General features: G+C 45.7%; 1 protein-coding gene across 28 annotated transcripts in view; it reads right to left on the bottom strand.

The window, feature by feature from the left end:
- kif1b (kinesin family member 1B) overlaps positions 1–15,432 on the bottom strand; it is a 235,404-nt gene that overhangs the window by 125,466 nt on the left and 94,506 nt on the right. For 12 of the 28 annotated variants that reach the window (XM_038821353.1, XM_038821352.1, XM_038821350.1 and 9 more), the window contains 2 exons: positions 11,670–11,711; positions 6,385–6,596 (listed from right to left, as the gene is read on the bottom strand). In XM_038821353.1, the coding sequence (XP_038677281.1) occupies positions 6,385–6,596; positions 11,670–11,711 (254 nt within the window). The remainder of the gene's footprint in view (positions 1–6,384; positions 6,597–11,669; positions 11,712–15,432) is intronic. The other 16 variants (XM_038821374.1, XM_038821356.1, XM_038821361.1 and 13 more) reach the window with 3 other exon arrangements.

The raw sequence follows: 15,432 nt of genomic DNA, 5'->3' as shown, positions 1-15,432 counted from the left end.
GGATGGGATTGGTTACATAGCAGAAAGCAAAGAGTGGAGATAAGGGGGTGTTTTTCTAGTTGGTGATCAGTGGCTAGTGGTGTGCCTCAGGGATCAGTGTTGGGTCCGCAATTGTTCACAATTTACATATCGATTTGGAAAGCAAGCGTAATGAGTCAAAGTTTGCGGATGACACTAAGATGAGTGGTAGAGTAAAGTGTGCAGAAGACACTGAAAGTATACTGAGGAATATAGATAGTGGGCAAGTGTCTGGCAGATGGAGTTCAACATTAGTATTTTGGGGTCATTCACTTTGCGAGGAACAGCAGCAAAATGGACTACAGTAGTCCCCCGTTATACCGCGCTCCGCAATACCGCGGTTCGCGATATACGGTGGGGGGGCTTATGGACCCCAACTGTCAGCTTCCCTCTCCGGATCAAAGTGAGCCGGCCGCTGAAATTGACACTGCCGGCTGCTCTCTCCCTCCAATCAGCCGGCAGTGTCAATTTCAGCGGCCGGCTCACTTTGATCCGGAGAGGGAAGCTGCTCTCTCACTGAAACAATCAGCCGGCCGCTGAAATTGACTCTGCCGGCTGCTCTCTCCCTCCAATCCAACTTTTAAGTTGTTAAAAATGCAGCAGTGCTTGTTTTAATTAGATCCACGATGGGGGTTTTAAATTTATTTTAAAATCTATGCATGCGCTTTCCATTGTGAGTCTACGGGGGTCTGACCTCTCCCCCCGCCCCCCGTAGACTCACAATGGGAAGTGCATGCATAGATTTTTAAATAAATTTAAAACCCCCATCGTGGATATCCGCGGCTCGGATGCAACGCGGGTGGCTGTCTTGGACCCCAACACCCGTGTTATAAAGGGGGACTACTGTATTATTTAAAATAAAAGGACCTGGGTGTCCTTGTGCATGAATCACAAAAGGTTGGTTTGCAGGTGCAGCAGGTAATTAAGGCAGCAAATGGAATTTTGTCCCTCATTGCTAGGGGGATGGAGTTTAAAAGCAGGGCGGTTATGTTGCAGCTGTATAGGGTGCTGGTGAGGCCACACCTGGAGCACTGTGTACAGTTTTGGTCTCCTTACTTGAGAAAGGCACTGGAGGAGGGTGCAGGAGATTCACTCGGTTGATTCCGGAGTTGAGAGGATTGGCTTTTGAGGAGAGACTAAGTAGACTGGGACTGTACTCATTGGAATTTAGAAGAATGAAAGGGGGGTGGGGAGATCTTATAGAAACATAAACAATTATGAAGGGATTAGTTAAGGTTGAAGCAGGGAGATGGTTTCCACTGGCGTGTGAAACTAGAATTAGGGGGCATAACCTCAAAATAAGGTGAGCAGATTTAAGACTGAGATGAGGAGGAACTTCTTCACCCAAAGGGTTGTGACTCTGTGGAATTCCCTGCCCAGTGAAGCAGTTGAGGCGGCCTCGTTGAATGCTTTTAAGGCAAAGATAGATAGATTTTTGAACAGTAAAGGAATTAAGGGTTATGGTGAGCGGGCAGATAAGTGGAGCCGATCCACAAGGTCAGCCATGATCTTATTGTATGGCGGAGCAGGATCGAGGGGCCAGATGGCCTATTCCTAGCCAATATAATGTAAATATATTTTAGAAATTCAAATTTTTTAAAATAAATTTAGAGTACCCAATTATTTTTTTTCCCAATTAAGGGTCAATTTAGCGTGTTCAATCCACCTACCCTGCACATCTTTGGGTTGTGGGGGCGAAACCCACGCAAACACAGGGAGAATGTGCAAACTCCACACGGACAGTGACCCAGAGCCGGGATCAAACCTGGGACCTCGGCGCCGTGAGGCTGCAGCACTAACCACTGCGCCACCGTGCTGCCCGTAGAAATTCAAACATGCCTTAACAAAACACTAAATTACTTGAGGTTATGGAAGGAGTGATGGGGTAAAGACAAAAATAAAATAGTTTCAGATGGTATCATGTATATCTGCAGTAAACACATAGCATTTTGTGGGGAAAAATTATTAAACAGCGGGAAACGGGAGAAGCAGATATTTGGGTAAAGGTGGGTGGGTGGGGTGTGACAACAAAGGGGTCACAGCCTCTGGCAACAAGAAAGGTCAGTATAGGATTTTACAAAACTGGGGAGAAGGAAAGCAAAACAGAGGTGAACTCCAGTAGGTAAGGCATTCCAGAGGAAGGTAAACCCTGCAGCAGAGTCGAGCTCACAGGGCAACAATAACAATCTTTTTATTGTCACAGTAGGCTTACATTAACACTGCAATGAAGTTACTGTGAAAATCCCCTCGTCGCCACATTCCGGCGCCTGTTCGGGTACACGGAGGGAGAATTCAGAATGTCCAATTCACCTAACAAGCACACCTTTCGGGACTTGTGGGAGGAAACCGCAGCGCCCGGAGGAGACCCACGCAGACACGGGGATAACGTGCAGACTCCGCACAGACCAAGCTGGGAATCAAACCTGGGACCCTGGTACTATGAAGCAACAGCGCTAACCACTGTGCTATCATGCAGCAGACTTGGGGGGGGCAAAGTGCACATGCATTGAGGATGTGAGCAAGGCAAGTTTGGGACTTCTTTGGGTGGGTGGGTGGGGGGATGCAGGCCACGGCATTTTAAAAGGAATCAGAGACCCACAGCACAGAAAAGGCCCTTCGCGTCTGTGCCGGTCAAAAACAGCCAACGAGCTATTCTAATCCAGTTCTAAATATCCAAGGTCTAATGGAGAGCTGATTAGAGGGGGGTGGGGGAGAAAACATTAAAAATGTTCAACAACAATGACTAAGGGTATAGAACAGGGAAGTGGGACTGACTGGATTACTCTACAAGAGAGCTGGCACGGGTTCGATGGGCTGAATGGCTTCCTCTGTGCTGTAATTACTTTGTGACTTGAGGTGACAAAGATGTGGACTGCGAATTTTCGGGTTTCATTAGCTCTGGCAGTGCAGGTTGGTTCTAAAATGGCTTCCATGTTATTGCCAGATTATTTAAGCACACTGCGTTTAAACGTTACAGAAAGATGTGTCTGAATCATTGTATTTCAGCTCCTCCCTTCTCGCACTGTGCACTCAAAACAATTCTATGCCTGTTACGTTTGACCCAATTTAGTTACCGATTGTAATGGCGTATTGCTTACAAGGAACTCAATGTCCACGTTTTATAATCTGACTTCACTTGCATAAACATGAGAAATTTAAATTTAGTGCATCTCATATATCTGCAAAAATGACCCACGACAAGAGACCATTCAATCATAAATCTATTCTTTTTTTTATGCAAGTGGGCTTACAAGACATCAATTTGCAAACATAGTCTCTCTCTAATTGTAATTATATCAACCTTGAAATGTTATTTTCATCTTCCAGTGAAATGACATCATGCAGTGACAGGACCACTGTCAAGGGACTTGAAGACATGTTCTCTCTGGTTGCTGTAGTAACCATTATCAGAACACTACACTTCCCATTGATGTGCAAAGCGCTTTGGTAATCTAATATTTGACAGTGGGGGAGGGCCAGAAGTGAAGGAAAAAGACTAAAGAAGATATCTGCTCCAAAACACAGTGTTCGACTCCCAAAACAATTGCATTCTTTCTTCTGGAAAAATGCCACAGTAAAACCACTTTCAAAGAGGCAGTGAAAGCGTTAGCAATGGTCCACTGGCACAGAACAGTGTGACGTTTGTAATCAGGAGCCTGTGAGCGAGTCTGTGCTAGGAAGAATATTTTACAGCTGGACAAAAACACTTACGAAACTAAGATGCAGCACACTGCAAGCAAAGGGGTAAGTACAGAGGTTTCACACTGCCCCAGCGCAGCACGGTAGCACAGTGGTTAGCACAGTTGCTTCACAGAACCAGGGTCCCAGGTTCGATTCCCGGCACGATCTCCCCGTGTCCGCGTGGGTTTCCTCCGGGTGCTCCGGTTTCCTCCCACAGTCCAAAGGTTAGGTGGATTGGCCATGATAAATTGCCCTTAATGTCAGAAAAGGTTAGGTGGGGTTATGGGAAATGGGGGGAGCTGTGGGCTTAGGTAAGGTGCTCTTTCCAAGGGCCGGGGCAGAATCGATGGGCTGAATGGCCTCCTTCTGCACTATGAAATGCATCGCTATGGGTCCTGGGCAGACTAGCCATCATAAATTGTTACCCAATAGGAGGGCGACACACACACACACGCAGGCTTTTAAAGCAGACCAAGCAGGCCAGCAGCACGGTTCGATTCCCACACCAGCCTCCCCGGACAGGCGCCGGAATGTGGCGACTAGGGGCTTTTCACAGTAACTTCATTGAAGCCTACTTGTGACAATAAGCGATTTTCATTTTCATTTCATTGTCGTTATGCAAACAAACGTCTCACCCGATCTGCCCATTGTAGGTTGCATGAATAGCGAGTCAAATGTCCAATTTTGTTTTGGTAGCATTGCTCGCAGAATAAATGTTGGTTGGAATAATTGAGAGAGCGTCCCCAATTTTCTCTAAATTGCATCACAGGATCTTTTAAAGCCCGCTGAATAAGCAGAGAGGACCCAAGCTTGGTGCCTCATCAAAAGGGTGGCATTTCCAACACCACTGTTCACACTAAGCAATTGTTATAGCCGTATTAGAAAGAATGTGGTTAACAGCTCGAGATTTCACAAATGCAGTGTGTATATAGCTATTAAAAGCACATTTCTTCGATGTGATTCCAACGTCCAGCAGCGAGTATGCGAGGCGAGAACAAAATGATAAATGTGCGCACGGCGATTTATTGGTTAGCAGGGCTGCATTCCTAGATCCAATCTGAAGGTCACATTGAGGTTTCAAAGAATTGTCAACTCCCTTAGGGGTAAGGATAGTGACTGCCCAGTGACATCGGTCAGCTACTCTTTCATTAGAGGCAACTATGAGTTACGAGTCCTTTTTACATTAATGGAGCGCCATACCGTTGCAATTTATTTCACAGAATTCCTTTTCAGTTAAGTAGTCCCTTGTCAGGTCATTCGGTTTAGAAGTATGACAGTTCCCAGATTAGTTTCTCTTGCAGCACTTCCTATGCTTCAATTTACTGCTGTATTGCTAGTTACTATTCTACGCTCGACTCATATTGTGCAGCACACTCATGTGACTTCTACCAGACGCTTCCAGCACCTCTCGGTGTTTGAACCGGCTACTGGGCAACAAGTACAAAGATGGACCTTCCTTCATTGCAGCGAATTGTTTCTGCCTTACTCTGCGCCGCTCTCTACATGATCAAAATCCTACCTGCTATTCTGAGGGGCACTGGCTAAAAGCAATATAGTTTGCTCCATCCAAAATCTTTGGCTATTTTAATTTTCAGGTGACTGACCTCAGGATTGATTTGGTATGTTCTTCCAGATTTCAAACATCGGTGGAACATTGGTCTGGACCGGCCCTTGGAAAGAGCAGCCTACTTAAACCCACGCCTCCATCCTACCCCCGTAACCCCACTTAACCTTTTGGACACTAAGGGGCAATTTATCATGACCAGTCCACCTAACTTGCACATCTTTGGAATGTGAGGGGGGAAGAGAAGAGAGACACCTCTTCCAACCGGGGCGGTCGCGCACACACACACATGCACACACAGTCCGGCATATCATCTACTGCCCTGGGCACTATTGAGAAATCAACTTTCTCCTTATTCCCACAGCCAAGTTAGTTGATGCAATCCATTCTGGGGTCAGTGCCATCTCCACGATTGGCTTGTGTCCCAAAGGCTTCCTACAGACAGACAATCCAGTGACAAACAAATACACATTTGCGCCCAATGATCACGGTTAAAACACCTTTCTCAGAGTGAAGTTTGCAAAATGATGCACTGGGGTAACAATGGAAAGGTGCGAGTTATCAGACCACACCCGAGTAACGTGAGCAGTTCCAGGGAGCACACATTGGGAAGGATGAATTGGCTTTTGGGAGGGGAAGGGGCTCCCACAATGGCTTGCCTGAATGGTACCTGGACCAAAGATTTAAATTAAGTGATTATGCAAACTGAGGTTGTATACCCTGGAATCTAGTAAGTGAAGGGGTGATTCGATTGAAATATTCAAGACATTAAGGGGAAAAGATAGGGTAGATTCTCATCAATGACAGTAAGGGATGTGGGACAAAGGTGTGTTACATACAGTTACGTCACAGAGTAGTCAGAATCTCAACAAATAGTGAACAGATTAAGGGGCTAAATAGCCTGCTCCGAGGAAAATGGTTAAAACATGAAAAGTGTTCAAATGTAGCGAGCTTCGCATCAAAATTGCACATTATCACTTTGTGTGTCCAAAACCCAACATGAAAATCCTTTTCATCTCCAACTAACACAAATCAAAATCTAGACTGGATGCAATTTTGGTAGTATTTTGATTCAAATAGCAAGGTAATGACACAATAATGTTTAGTAAAGCACAACATACCTTTAAGCGTTCAATGGCCTCTTCACCACCTGGTGTCGACATTATTCTCTCTTGCAGGCTGCTCACAGACTGAATGCCCGCCTGGTTGTTCAGCAAAGTGGAGGATGGGGAAGCTGTCAGTGAACCCACGGGTGCTGTGGAGAAATGGCCAGGCCTTTGATTTCCTGAAGCTAGTTTGTACTTATGCTTACTGTTCTGTATCTCTTTCAAATCTGAGGAAGAGGAGGAGCGGACCGAGGGGAAAAGGGGGGAATAAAAAGAGAAAGAGAGAGAGGAAAGGAAAGGCGTAAGACACACACGAGACAGGGTTACGGAATGGACATGCACACTAGATGGTAGTTCTAAAACAGTGCATTCTGGTTTTGACAAGAGCAATAGTAAACAGAAGAAACAAGAATCATGTGTATATGTGCATGGCAATAAATACAGAAGTTGCAACATCCTTGAGCAAATTCAAACTATAGGAATTTTGGATGCACATGTGATAGAAACAACTGCCAACACGTGCAAAAGTGTAATTCAGAAAGTGTATACACAATACAGCTCAAATTTATAGGCCTACAACAGAACCACCAGCTGTTGAGATGTATTGTTTAATCCAATTCTCTGACATCTTGAAACTATTCGCCGGGGGCGACATGGTGGCACAGTGGTTAGCGCTGCTGCCTCACGGCACCGACGACCCAGGTCACTGTCTGTGTGGAGTTTGCACATTCTCCCAGTGTCTGCGTGGGTCTCACCCCCACAGCCCATCTGCTGGATAGATGGATTGGCCACGTTAAATTGCCCCTTAATTAGAAAAAAAATAATAATTGAAAATGAAAATCGCTTATTGTCACGAGTAGGCTTCAATGAAGTTACTGTGAAAAGGCCCTAGTCGCCACATTCCGGCGCCTGTTCGGGGAGGCTGGTACGGGAATCGAACCGTGCTGCTGGCCTGCTTGGTCTGCTTTAAAAGCCAGCGATTTAGCTCAGTGAGCTAAACCAGCCCCTTGGGTACTTTACATTTAAAAAGAAGAAACTATTCTCCAGTTGCTGTTGATTGATATGAACATTAAAAATTATGAATTATCCTTTATAATGCCAGGTCCAGTTTTTGTCATGCGCACAAAATTATTAGAATTTAATGATGCACAAGGAATTTACAAACATCAGGTATTAAATGTGTGATATATACACACTCACATTATATATGGTTTGTGTGTGTGTGTGTGTGTGTGTGTGTGTGTGTGTGTGTGTGTGTGTGTGTGTGTGTGTGTGTGTATATACACACACACACACACACATTATATGTATATATAATATAAAAATACATATATAAATAAATAAGCATACATAATGTGAACTAACTTTACTATAATTCATGCAACTGCATATTAAATGCATCAGGCTCTGCTCATTGAATGTGCAGAGTTGAACCAGAGGAGATGCTTCCTATCATATTTAGCCACTCCCGTTTCATTATCTGCAGAAAATAAACTCAAGGATGTTTTTTTGGGGTCATACGATGAAGCCCTAGTAAGTCTTTAAAACCACCATCAGTGTAGTATTAACAACAATAAGGAAACAGTAGCAGATCTGGTAATATTACAATCTGGCAAAAGCAGTTAGATACAGCAGAGAAAATTACACGTGCATTTACAACACAGACACATCTCCCTCGCACACAAAGCGTACAAAAACATGTGTGTTGAAAGTAGCAAACACATCGGACAAGTAAATTGATATTACAAACTGGCATCAAATCAGTCTACAATGTACACACAAACATGGGAAATGGCTACTGTTTTACTGTATAGGCTATCAGTGAGGAACATGGCCTCAGAAACAGGTAAACATAACCACTGATTTGATTCATATTTCTTTAGCTATTGATTTAGCTATTGATTGTTAACTCTTGTAAACCTAGTTTTTGTAAGTGCTTTGAGATTGTGACATGCAAGATAAACTGCAAATCTCCCCGCTTCACGCCCTGGATCTCCAGTTGGATGGGATGGAGGAAGAATGTATAAGATCTGCCAAGTACACATGCATGCCACCAGTTTTCTTTTTAAAAAGCAGAAACTTGGATTTTAGTGACATGCATCAAACAATCCGAAATTGGAGTTCCCGTCATTAATTTGAAAACGTGTACAGGACAGACAGGTACAGACTGGCTGTTTGACACATCACCTGCACCATTCTCCGTCACAGAGGGCTGAGTTTGTTAAACTATACGTATAATACCCATCTGGAGGTTTGTAATCCAAAGTAATTTGCAATTCTTTTAATGAAATGCAATTAACATATCGGAATGACACAAAGTACAGCTAAAGTATAAAGTTATGAAGAAGCCTTACTTTAATTGGCATAGTTAGTTCCATCCCTACTCAGTGCTGGGTTTAACATAACTTGACAGAAAGAGGCACAGACAAAAATCAGCACTAGAACTACTGGGATGAGAACTACTCCAGTACTGAGCAGTTAGTTCTATATTAAAAGAAATACAACATGGAGTTCAACAACTTCAAGACTGTGAACTCTCTCCTCCACCTTCACCCCATTTTTATTTCTATCAATTTATTTTAATTTCTTCCATTGATCTGATTTTCCCTCACCATTGTTACCCTCCCCTCCCCCCACTCCACTTGGACCAACAGTTCCTAGTTGCCTTCTGACACACTGCTCACCTTTGTTGTGCCATTCACACATTCTAATCTCTTTATGTGCCACTATCAGCTCCCTTCTTAGCCTTAATCAACCCCATTTACATTCCTTTGGTCTTCTGCCCTCGACATCTTTGTCAATCCCCACCTGTCGCCGGCCCCCAGTCCAGCCCCACGCTCTCCCTCACCCCCCACTACAATATAAATCTCACCCCATTTCCAGTTTTCTCCAACTTTGACAAAGAGTCATCCAGACTCGAAACGTTAGCTCCCTTCTCTCTCGCCACAGTTGCCTTCAGACCTGCGGAGATCGTCCAGGATCTTCAGTTTATTGTTGCCTTTGATTTATCCGGTCTTCTACCCTATTGCAGCCTTTCCTGTTGGTCCTATTTTTTCCCCTTCCTTCCTTCCCCCTTTCGCTTGTTTGAAATCCGTTACATTTTCCAGATCTGATGAAAGGTCATCTCGGTTGCCGATGTTGTCAGACTCGCTGAGTCTTTACAGCATTTTCTGTTATATTTCAGCATCCACAGTAACTTCCTTTTCTACTTCTCACCCCAATGCGGCTGCGGGCACCTCTTTTTGCGAAGTTTCATTACACTCTCAGCCACCAGTTGGAATAGAATTAACCAGACCCGATCGGCAGAACACTTTAGCTGCCTAGATTGTGCGGTAAAAAAATTTACTTGTTTTCGCTTAATTGATATACTCAATTGTTTGAGCATAGGGTAAAAACGCTTGTCCAGATTTTACTTTGAAATAAAAACAAGGCAGTAGAAAAACTCAGCAAGTCTGGCAGCATCCGTGGTGCGAGAAACAAAGTTAATGTGGAGTCCAACGTGGCTCATCTTCAAAACTGAAGAGAGGTTGAAAAAGGGGGAGGTGGGGCAGGTGGAGCAAGAGGTCAGGGAGAGGTTAGCGGGCCGGGAAGATTAAATGACAAAGACTCCATTGTGTGTGTGTGTGTGTGTGTGTGTGTGTGTGTGTGTGTGGGGGGGGGGGGGGGGGGGGGGGGGGGGGGGGAGCAAGGGGAGCGTTAATGGTAGTACTAAAGAGACAAAGTATTAATCCAGAACAGAACAAAGGTCAGAGATGTCTGCAAGCAAAATGTCTATTTTCATTATTTAAGAACATTATTTTGAGATATTGCTTTATCTGAAAAAACAGGAGCAAAAGCTTCCAAAAAAAGTCTCTCAGCTTAACCAAAATGCATATGTTCCAGACACCTTAATCAGAATATGTATGTTCCAGACAGTGTCTTTCAGGTACAACATATTTTCAGAATAGTTTTATGACCTGTCATTGGGAGTGTCCCTTTAAGGGACTGGGGCTGGTTTAGCACACGGCTAAATCGCTGGCTTTGAAAGCAGACCAAGGCAGGCCAGCAGCACGGTTCAATTCCCGTACCAGCCTTCCCGAACAGGCGCCGGAATGTGGCGACTAGGGGCTTTTCACAGTAACTTCATTTGAAGCCTACTTGCGACAATAAGCGATTTTCATTTCATTTTCATTTCATTTAAGAATTTTTTTTTGTCTTATCACATGGCTTCAGTGATGCCATTGTGTGGGTGGAGCTGAGCTGCGGCTGCAAGGTTTTTTTGAGTTTCTCTTTCAGTTTTGGATGCTGTGGACTACAGACAGAGAAAATAAGTGTTTTGGCCTGTTTCTCTCTATTTTCATTTTAAAGAGATGTTCCAGAAAAAAAACATTGTAGCTACCTGCTTTGGTAACTTAAGAGATATAGTTTGCTTTGCGGAATTGTTTACACCTGGTGAGACAGGGTCAGAATCTCAGGGAAAGCCAGTCTTATTCAAGTGAGAATGCAGAGTGCTGGGCCATGCTCTTAAAAGTGTTTTGTTTTGTTTATGGGATTTTGTTTTTGAATTGGAACAGTTATGGGGGGATTCATTAAGTGTTATACATAGATTACTGTAGCTGTGGGGTTGTCTTTGTTTGTAATTGATAAAAATTCTTGCTGTGTCATATATATGTTAACTAAGTTCTTAGAATAAAGCTTGTTTTGATGAACGTGTCTAGGAAGACTGATGAATCATACCTGAAGGGAAGGCTCTTGTACTCATCCTAGCCAAATTCAACATAAAAGGTTGTAGGTCAGCTGGACTACAATAATACACTTGAGTTGCTACGCTCTGGCCTATAACAGACATTTCTAGAATCACTTGTGAAGTATCTGCTTGTGACATATTGTAGCATGATATGATGCCATTCATTTCTTATATCAAATAGTAAATTAAGTGAGCGGCATGTGGGGGGGGGGGGGGGGGGGGGGGGGGGGGGGGAGGGCAGCGGGAAGCTGAAGGAATGCTGCCTGAAGGTTAATGTAGCATTTTAGTAATCCAGAACCGATGCAAACGCTCACATCTGCGCCACTCACACGCACACAAAAGCAAACTTGCAAGCACACATATTAGGACACATTTCTACCCGTCCCATTTATTCTAAATACTTGCACAGGACACGCAAGTAGGAAAAGACAGACAGCCCTCAGAAAATTAATCTGGGGTTCCTCTGCAAGCGACCCCACTGGTTTGGGCATGCAAAGCTTAGTTAAAGCAGGGGAGGGGCGATTTAAAGCAGATTTGCGGGAGAATTAGAAAGTACTGACACACGTATACACACATTTGATTCCACTTCCAGAGTACTCATCAGTCATTGGTTCAACTGGAGGGGTGCAGGAGGAGAACGAGAAGGGTCAAAGATCATTCCCAAAACTCAGGCATACTCGTTTTCAGTTGAACATTAGACTTGCAAAACACATCAGCGAAATTTAAATGGTGCGGCATCCCCTTCATTCTCAGTTGTACGGAGTCAGCCCAAAAACAAGTCACAAAAGAAAAAAACCTTCCATAAAATGCAATTCCTCCATGGACCATAATATTGTCCCATGTGGATTTGCGCTAGATTTTCAGCAACCCACCCACAACACCCCCTCCCCTCCCCAAAATGGCATTAGATTTACATCAAGACATTGGAGGCACTTCCTTGATATAGGGGATACTAAACTTTTAGATTTAAATGTTCACATTAGAAGTTCAAAACATTCACACATTAAGGAATGGCTATATTCTCATAATTCCATGTATGAAATTAGCATTCCGATCTTTAAACCCCTCAAACTTTCTTTTTTTAAAATAAATTTAGAGTACCCAATTATTTTATCCAATGAAGGGGCAATTTAGCATGGCCAATCCACCTACCCTGCACATCTTTTGGGTTGCGGGGGTGAAACCCACGCAGACACAGGGAGAATGTGCAAACTCCATACAGACAGTGACCCAGGGCCGGGGTTCGAACCCAGGTCCTCAGCGCTGTAGGCAGCAATGCTAACCACTGTGCCACCGTGCTGCCCCCCTCAAACTTTCTTACCGTCACAATCTTAATCAAGAGAAACTTTTTAGGAATGGAAACAATGGATATTTTATGCCTACATTCTAAAATTCGATATTACACAAAGTAGAAACTGGGATTATTTGTGAGTCGGATACTAATTATATTTCTCAAGTGCCAACCTTAAAGCTCATATACATTTGCACTGATACACAAAATGCTACTTGCAGTGGATTTCTGCTACACCCAAGTCTGAGTGAATGTTGTTACATCATGTGGAATTCAGCTAGGTGTTAGTACTAGGTTAATGTGATGATGAGAAAGATTGACCCATGTTATCAGCAGTGCATCATCTTTGTTTCTTTTAAATTTAGAGTACCCAATTATTTTTTTTCCAATTATGGGGCAATTGAATCATAGAATAGAATTTACAGTGCAGGAGGACATTCAGCCCATCGAGCCTGCACAGGCCCTTGGAAAGAGCTCCCTCTATCTCCACTCTATCGCTGTAACCCACCAAACCTTTTTGGACAATAAGGGCAATTCAGCATGGCCAATCCACCTAACCTGCACATATTTGGATGGTGGGAGGAAACCGGATCACCCAGAGGTAACCCACACAGACACTGGGAGAACGTGCAGACTCCGCACAGACAGTGACCCAAGCCGGAATCGAACCTGGGAACCTGGAGCGGTGAAGCAATTGTGCTACCGGTTTGCCAATTTAGCGTGGCCAATCCACCTAACCTGCGCATCTTTGGGTTGTGGGGGTGAAACCCACGCAGACACGGGGAGAATGTGCAAACTCCACACACAGTGACCCAGGGCCAGGATCGAACTCGGATCCTCAGTGCCGTAGGCAGCAATGCCAACCACTGCACCACCGTGCCACCCTGCATGGGCTGGTTAGCCCACTGGGCTAAATCGCTGGCTTTTAAAGCAGACCAAAGCAGGCCAGCAGCACGGTTCAATTCCCGTACCAGCCTCCCCGAACAGGCGCCGGAATGTGGCGACTAGGGGCTTTTCACAGTAACTTCATTGAAGCCTACTTGTGACAATAAGCAATTTTCATTTAATTTTCTTTGTTGGGCTACTGAAGATTGATTTCCTCCTTCTTCAAAGATAGTTTCAGTTCCTCATGGAGATGTTTGTTGGTTAAGCCAGGGCTAATGTGACAGGCACCACAAGAAGAGATGCCTTTGAAGCCAGACAAATGAAACTCACGTTTAAAAAGAAATAATGAAAAGGCGAGCAGGATGCTGGCACACCAGCTTCGCAAACGAGATGCGGCTAGGGAGATTGGGGGAGTGAAGGAGAGGGGCGGGAAGGTAGTACAGAAGGGGCAAGAAGTGAATGGGGTCTTCAGGGATTTTTACAAGGAGTTGTATCGGTCTGAGCCGCCGACGAGGAGAGGGGGAATGGGGGACTTCCTAAACAAATTGAGGTTCCCAAGGGTCCAGGAGGGGCTGGTAGAAGGGCTGGGGGCGCCAATAGGGCTAGAGGAGCTAGTCAAGGGAATAGGTCAGATGCAAGCGGGGAAGGCGCCGGGGCCAGATGGGTTCCCGGTGGAATTCTACAAGAAAAATGTGGACTTGGTGGGACCGGTACTGGTACGAGCCTTTAATGAGGCGCGAGAGGTGGGGGTTCTGCCCCCGACAATGTCGCAGGCTCTGATCTCCCTGATACTGAAGCGGGATAAAGACCCCGTGCAGTGCGGGTCCTACAGGCCTATCTCGCTTCTGAACGTGGATGCCAAGTTGCTGGCAAAGATCCTGGCAGCTAGAATAGAGGATTGTGTGCCAGGGGTAATCCATGAGGACCAGACGGGGTTCGTGAAGGGGCGGCAGCTCAACACGAACGTGCGGAGATTGCTGAATGTAATTATGATGCCGGCAGTGGAGGGGGAGGCTGAGATAGTGGTAGCGCTGGACGCGGAGAAGGCATTCGATAGGGTGGAGTGGGAGTACCTGTGGGAGACGTTGGAACGGTTTGGGTTTGGGGAAGGGTTTATTAAGTGGGTGAAGTTGCTCTACTCGGCCCCGACGGCGAGTGTAGTGACAAACGGGAGGTCGTCGGAGTATTTCGGGCTCCGCCGAGGGACCAGGCAGGGATGTCCCCTATCCCCCCTACTTTTCGCACTGGCGATTGAACCGTTGGCGATGGCACTGAGGGGTTCAGGGGGGTGGAGAGGACTGACTAGGGGAGGGGAGGAACATCGAGTATCGCTGTATGCAGATGATCTACTGCTGTACGTGGCAGACCCAGAAGGGGGAATGCCGGAGATAATGGAACTATTAGCAGAGTTTGGGGACTTTTCGGGGTACAAACTAAATTTGGGCAAAAGCGAGGTTTTTGTGATACACCCGGGGGACCAGGGAGAGGGTATTGGGAGACTCCCCTTCAAGCGAGCAGGAAAGAGTTTTAGGTACTTAGGGGTGCAGGTGGCAAGGAACTGGGGGACCCTCCACAAGTTGAACTTTTCCAGGCTGGTGGAACAGATGGAGGAGGAATTTAAGAGGTGGGACATGGTACCGCTGTCGCTGGCGGGGAGGGTGCAGTCAATCAAAATGACGGTCCTCCCAAGGTTCCTGTTTTTATTTCAGTGCTTGCCCATCTTCCTCCCTAGGGCCTTCTTCAAAAAGGTGACGAGTAGCATCATGAGCTACGTGTGGGCGCACGGCACCCCAAGGGTGAGGAGGGTCTTTTTGGAGCGGAGTAGGGACAGTGGAGGGCTGGCACTACCCAATCTCTCGGGGTATTACTGGGCGGCAAATGTGTCAATGGTGCGCAAGTGGATGATGGAAGGGGAGGGGGCAGCTTGGAAACGAATGGAGAGGGCGTCCTGTGGCAACACAAGCCTGGGGGCCCTAGTAACGACACCATGGCCGCTCCCCCCCACGAGGTACACCACGAGCCCGGTGGTGGCGGCCACCCTCAAGATATGGGGGCAGTGGAGGCGACACAGGGGGGAAATGGGAGGTCTGTTGGCGGCGCCAATAAGAGGGAACCATAGATTCATCCCGGGGAACATCGACGGGGGATTTCAGAGCTGGTA

The sequence above is a fragment of the Scyliorhinus canicula genome, chromosome 16, assembly GCF_902713615.1.
Source record: "Scyliorhinus canicula chromosome 16, sScyCan1.1, whole genome shotgun sequence".
Classification (NCBI taxonomy): domain Eukaryota; kingdom Metazoa; phylum Chordata; class Chondrichthyes; order Carcharhiniformes; family Scyliorhinidae; genus Scyliorhinus; species Scyliorhinus canicula.
Note: the sequence above shows the minus strand (reverse complement) of the source record. Positions and strands in the feature narration are given on the sequence as shown.